Source organism: Erigeron canadensis, chromosome 6 (assembly GCF_010389155.1).
Source record: "Erigeron canadensis isolate Cc75 chromosome 6, C_canadensis_v1, whole genome shotgun sequence".
Taxonomy (NCBI): Eukaryota; Viridiplantae; Streptophyta; class Magnoliopsida; order Asterales; family Asteraceae; genus Erigeron; species Erigeron canadensis.
The window spans coordinates 43,500,462-43,505,883 of NC_057766.1; the positions used below are offsets into that span (position 1 = coordinate 43,500,462).

Consider the following 5,422-nt stretch of genomic DNA (forward strand, 5'->3'; position numbering starts at 1 on the left):
AAATCTTAACTTGAAATGTATTAGAATAATCTATGAAATAAAGAATTTTAAATATTGATGATCAGAAATTTTGTAATACTTGCAAGTAAAAAGACATCACCTACAACATAATCAATTATATCCATAAACTAGCTTATTATCAGTGTGATACACGAACTTGTACAAGAATATTTTGTTAACTATTTTTTAATAAAAGAAATAACTCTCATTCTCTTTTGTCACCAAGATGATCAACTTCAAAATGCCAATGCTATGCGTTTTCTGTTCTTTACTTCTTTATCGTTAGCAATTTTTTGTGTAACTATTTTCAATTGGTTTTTAGATCTCGATCAAATAAATTCATCATTTTTTAGAAAAAGGTCCCATTAGAAAGCACATTTACAATAGCTCCAACAGTTGACTTATATTGTAAAACCAAAAGCACGATAGATACACAAGTAGATTTTAAAAAGAGCCATGTGCCATGTTCGCGAAATCCCACGCCCTAACTAAGTATATACTTCACTAACCAATGGCATTTGTCGACAAATTAAACAATCTCCACAAATATTGTTCTTTGTCTCTACACCAGTTTGCTGGCAAAAACCAGTAAAAACCCGCTACCTATTCAAAATGTCACTAAGAAATTGACCTAAAACTGCATATAACTTTTAACTGTTTAATCTGAACTTTTGCAATAAAAGTTTCAATGCCAAAAGGAGAGCTATTACTACCACCAATTCCAGTGTTACTGTTAAGCAATGAATCGGTTATATTAAACCACAGATGTAATGCATTCATCTTTTGTCACATGAATTCCATCCATTCTTTTTCCTTATTTCCGCACTCAGTCTACATATGTGTCTTGATCTCCTTCTTAAGGATGCTTTTATGCATGTGAGTTACGTATATGTATCATTTTTCAAACCAAACTGTAAACTAGCAATAGTTCTTTAATATCTTTCTGGACGGACTATTGATCATTTGTTTGAAGATATCTCTTTGTTGAGGGTATGGGTATCCATCACAAACAATAAAATAGATACGAGCTGGTGTCATTACTTAAATTATTATCATTAATATTTGAGAGGGAAAAGGCCAAAATATCACATCCAGTGGTTCTGATACGTTATACAATATGCGCCATTGCCATCTGTAAAGAATAATAATAGAGAAAGATCGTTCAAAAGAAGTTTCTAATTGGACCCATTTCAAACCTGTATCCAGTCTGGAAGATATAGTCAATCTGCTGCCTGGACCATTGTTGAAGGAGTAAACATTTGAACATGAATTGCAAGCCTTCCAATTTTGTACTTTCGCGTGACACAAACGCATACATGTCACAAAACACCGATCCATCTGTAAATATACCACAAATAAATATACATATTTACATAAATATAACCATGTGTATGCACATCTATTGTTTTTTTTAAGCTTGAGGGTTGGTACTTGCTAGTGTTGAGATCAGTCATTTTGTGAAATAACAAAAATAAGAGGTGAATGTAAGAGTTTAGATATCCTTACTAAAAGTAAATATCTCATTGTTATGACTTCAAGTAACTCTATATTGTTAGAATTATCAACTTCTGCTAATGAGATCATTTAAGGGACAATCAACCAACTTGACACTAGTTACAACAAACTGGTGTAGCCTGCCCTTATGGTTAAAAATACTTATGTAGCCTGGCTTCCTTATATAATTACTACTTACAGAGTTACAGACATTAGATATTATATCAAGTAACAAAAGCAAATTTAAGCCCTATATACTACCACAATTAAAATATTACATGTTTTTAATAAAATTCATGTCAGAACACGTTCTGCATTCAAATACTTCTCTTCTCAACCCTTTCAAAGCAAGAAATCTTGGAGAATCAGGGCTAACCTTTTATACATGATATATGTAGTAAAACACTTATACCCTTTTAAAGCAAATACGGAAAATGATTTTCTAGTACAATACCTTTTAAGAAAGTAAACTGATAATATTTAATCCATGGCAGTCCACAATATTTTGAGTCACGAGGTTCTCGATAAACTGCTAACAACCATAGCACGATGAAGAAACCTGCAAATAGTAAGGTAAATATATCTCATTTATATTGCACCAATGGTTTTGTAAAATCTGTTTGACAAATGGTAACTAGTAAGGTCAATGTATCTCATTATCATCAATATTTGTAAAGGTACAAATTTCAAAAGTAATTAAAGAAAACATAGTAAAAACTTGTTATCCCCACAAACTGATTAAAGAAATGTCATTTTGTGTTTGTTTTCAGAACTACTCATTTACACAATCTAATTCATTTGACAGGCATACAATTACAACCATAAAAGTACGTATTAACTGGGTTCATCGTTGGACAATGGACACAACAAAATTCAATCCAAGGATTTCTACCTCAAAACTTTTGAGCAATGGCTGCTATCCAGGCTCTGTCTTTGTTGCTATATGCATAATCGATGCTAGATGCCAACAACACAAACCCTGCAATCTTGTCTGTAGGGTTCCCCTCTTCAGCTACACTATTAAGCAAAGGCAAGACCAAAAGAGAACGTGTCCCATCCGGAAGCATCTCCCAGATCTCGGTATCTGAAACGTTGACCAAATATAACTATTTTTCTCAACAGACATACTAAGAATCTTCGAATAACATAATATACGACATCCGAAAAATCTCATCAAGATTACGCTAATAGTATGCTTTCATTTTCAACTGATTCCTAGTCACCAAAACTAATATTTACCTGTTTTCTGAGGAAAATAAAGGGTATCTCTCAGATTAGAGAGTCCGTTCAGTTGTATTTGTTCCTTAAACCAATCAACTGCTTTATCTTTTGAAAAATCGATGCCATTGGGAGTGTTCCAGTAGCCACGTACGCACAATACATCATGGATGGATATTAGCTATATAACAATAATAAGCAACTTAGAATATCAAGAATCAAAAAAGTAAACTCACAGAAGTCAAAAAACACCAGTTCTATTTTCAGTTATGGGTTATTGGAATTCAAAGATAAGCTAATCAGAACCTAAGCAGATTGATTTTAAATCCGGAAGGACATGAAGAGGAGCAACGATAAACAGAGGGAGGAAGAAAAAGGGTATGGGGGTGATGGAGCTGTAAGTATGTACCAACGAAGGTGTGATGGTGGTAACTTATAGCAGGGAGAAGAAAGGTAAGATTTAAATTCTCCTAACCTCTAGGTCTCCAGATTTGTAGGCTGGAATAGAGGCTGCGTGTAAAGCGTTGGTGCACATTTTGAGAAAAATAAAAAAACTTCGATTATGGAAGGCTAATTCAGTGGTGGCACTATAAATTGTTAACGGCCTCCTAGATGTATAACGATAGCTAATAGATGTAACAATAAAATCAATCTGTGAAGTTTTGTCGGTTTCAGCACTTTGACAGATCTAGCTACATTAAAGGAGAAGTATCAGAGAAACAAGGCATACACAGATCGTCTGGTTCGCCTCTGTGCTTATAGGTTGAAAATTATAGATGATAGAGAGGAATATAGAAGCAAGTCCCCTCCCAAATCTCTTTTGCAGATTCCAGGGCAATGGACCGCCAATGCATGTATATTGAAATTTTCAAATTTTGCGATTGAAATTTTCAAAAGTAATTATAGAATATATTGAAATTTTCATATTTTGCGATTGTATCTCTTGAACAAAAAAAACTCTTCATATATGTGCCAAATTTAAAATATTCCTGAATATAAGTTTTTTTTTTTTCTGTTTTATTTTTAGATAGATCATTGTATCGATTTCCCTTTTTGTGGGTCACTACTCAATGGGCTTTATGCAAATCGCCCGCTCCATACTAACCCGGTAAATCTCCTTCTATAAAGGCAGACATGGCTCCTAGAAATTGATTGTGCCTAGTGGGATATGAACCTTCGACCTCCACCTATCTATGACGTGACAGTAGCCACGCCATTAATAAAAACCAATAACATGACAAAGAGGTCATAAGGCGCATAAATCTCGTGGATTACTGAACCACCAAAGGTGGTGTCAATACCATGATCTACCCAAAAAGAGATCACTGGGTGCATACAACAGCAATTGGTAAAAGTTTAATTTATAAAAGGAAGTTTTAAAGTATAATATATTATAGAGTTTTGTTAATGACAGCCCTTAGGACTGTCAGTATTAGTTAATTTGATGCATTAGCAAAATGTGTCAGTTCAATACGTCCAAGTAATTTGCCGTTGTATGTACCATCTATTTCGAGGCCGGTGAATGTAATTAGTGGACTAATGCTTATACTGAGTCACTGAGATATGTGAATTGCATCCGCATGAGTATGGTTTGGTGAGGGAGGAACTAATACTACTAGTCTTGAATATGGCTCAGATTGCTGTCTCTTAGTCCAGCCGAGCTCTAGTGTAACTAATGAGACTTACATAGAGTACAAGTACCATATACGGAAAAAAATAGTTTTTGTTGGGATGTAGATATAGATACAAGGATTTCATATATAGTGAATAAAGAGATGCAAGCAGATATTTTTATTCATGTCAACGTTTTGGGTCCGAAATGAGTATTTTAATACACGGGCTGCTACTATACTTGGACTTGCTAGTTGTCAGTGAGTCAGGTAAATGCATGACATAAAACTAACTACAATTCAAAAAGCGAAGTCATCAGAATGTATGAACATCATACCACAGAAATGCTATTTGTGTTACGCAATAAAGTGTAAGAACCCCAAGCTAAATCCTCTTTTATAGTATCGGATATATTCGGTGAAATGGCAAATATCTGATTAGCCCCTTCAGGGATGGTTGCGTTAACCACCCGATTAGCACCCTGCATCATTCCAATTACTATTATATATGCTAGTACAATATATAATATATCTAATAAGTAAGAACATGTATATACTTACTTACCTTAAGGAACTGGCCAAGGTAAGGAAGCACGACAGAAAATGCAGCCAAAGAAAGACCAACAGCCTCCGTTGTCTAAAAACCACCAACAAGTTTTGTGTAACACAATAATATGATAATTAATATTTTGTACATAAGGTGTTTGTGAAAATTCCTGAGTGAGAAATAAATCATGAAATAGTAACTCACAAGTTGTGCAGGTGTTGAATTTGGAGTCAGGAAATGATTCAGAATGATTAGAGATCCAAAAGAATAGCCAATCCATCTGGGTAGATAAGATTCATCTAACCCAGGTATCCCTAACGTGAAGCGAAGAACAGATAGATTTAGTTGCTGTTGGTTTTGAGGGTTGTCGGATGAGCATCTTATGATTGATGATTTTGTTCTTCTAGTGTTTTTGTTGTTGTTGATGATGCTGAAATTTCTGGGTGGTGAAAATTTCCAAGAAACAAACGAGGAATTAACGAGGAGAGTATGTCTCATATTAGTCTCTTTGATGTCTGTCTGATACTATGTTTTTTTAACCAGTAGAAATAAT

General features: G+C 34.3%; 1 protein-coding gene across 1 annotated transcript; it reads right to left on the bottom strand.

Moving 5' to 3' along the window:
• Window positions 1-1,037: 1,037 nt before the first annotated feature.
• LOC122605000 (protein COFACTOR ASSEMBLY OF COMPLEX C SUBUNIT B CCB2, chloroplastic) lies at window positions 1,038-5,422 on the bottom strand. The gene is made up of 7 exons (XM_043777862.1): window positions 5,074-5,422; window positions 4,888-4,959; window positions 4,661-4,804; window positions 2,734-2,893; window positions 2,387-2,578; window positions 1,949-2,053; window positions 1,038-1,338 (listed from the first exon to the last, which is right to left on the bottom strand). The coding sequence occupies exons 1-5, from the start codon at window positions 5,365-5,367 to the stop codon at window positions 2,388-2,390; spliced, it is 861 nt and encodes a 286-aa protein (XP_043633797.1). The 5' UTR covers window positions 5,368-5,422; the 3' UTR covers window positions 1,038-1,338; window positions 1,949-2,053; window position 2,387.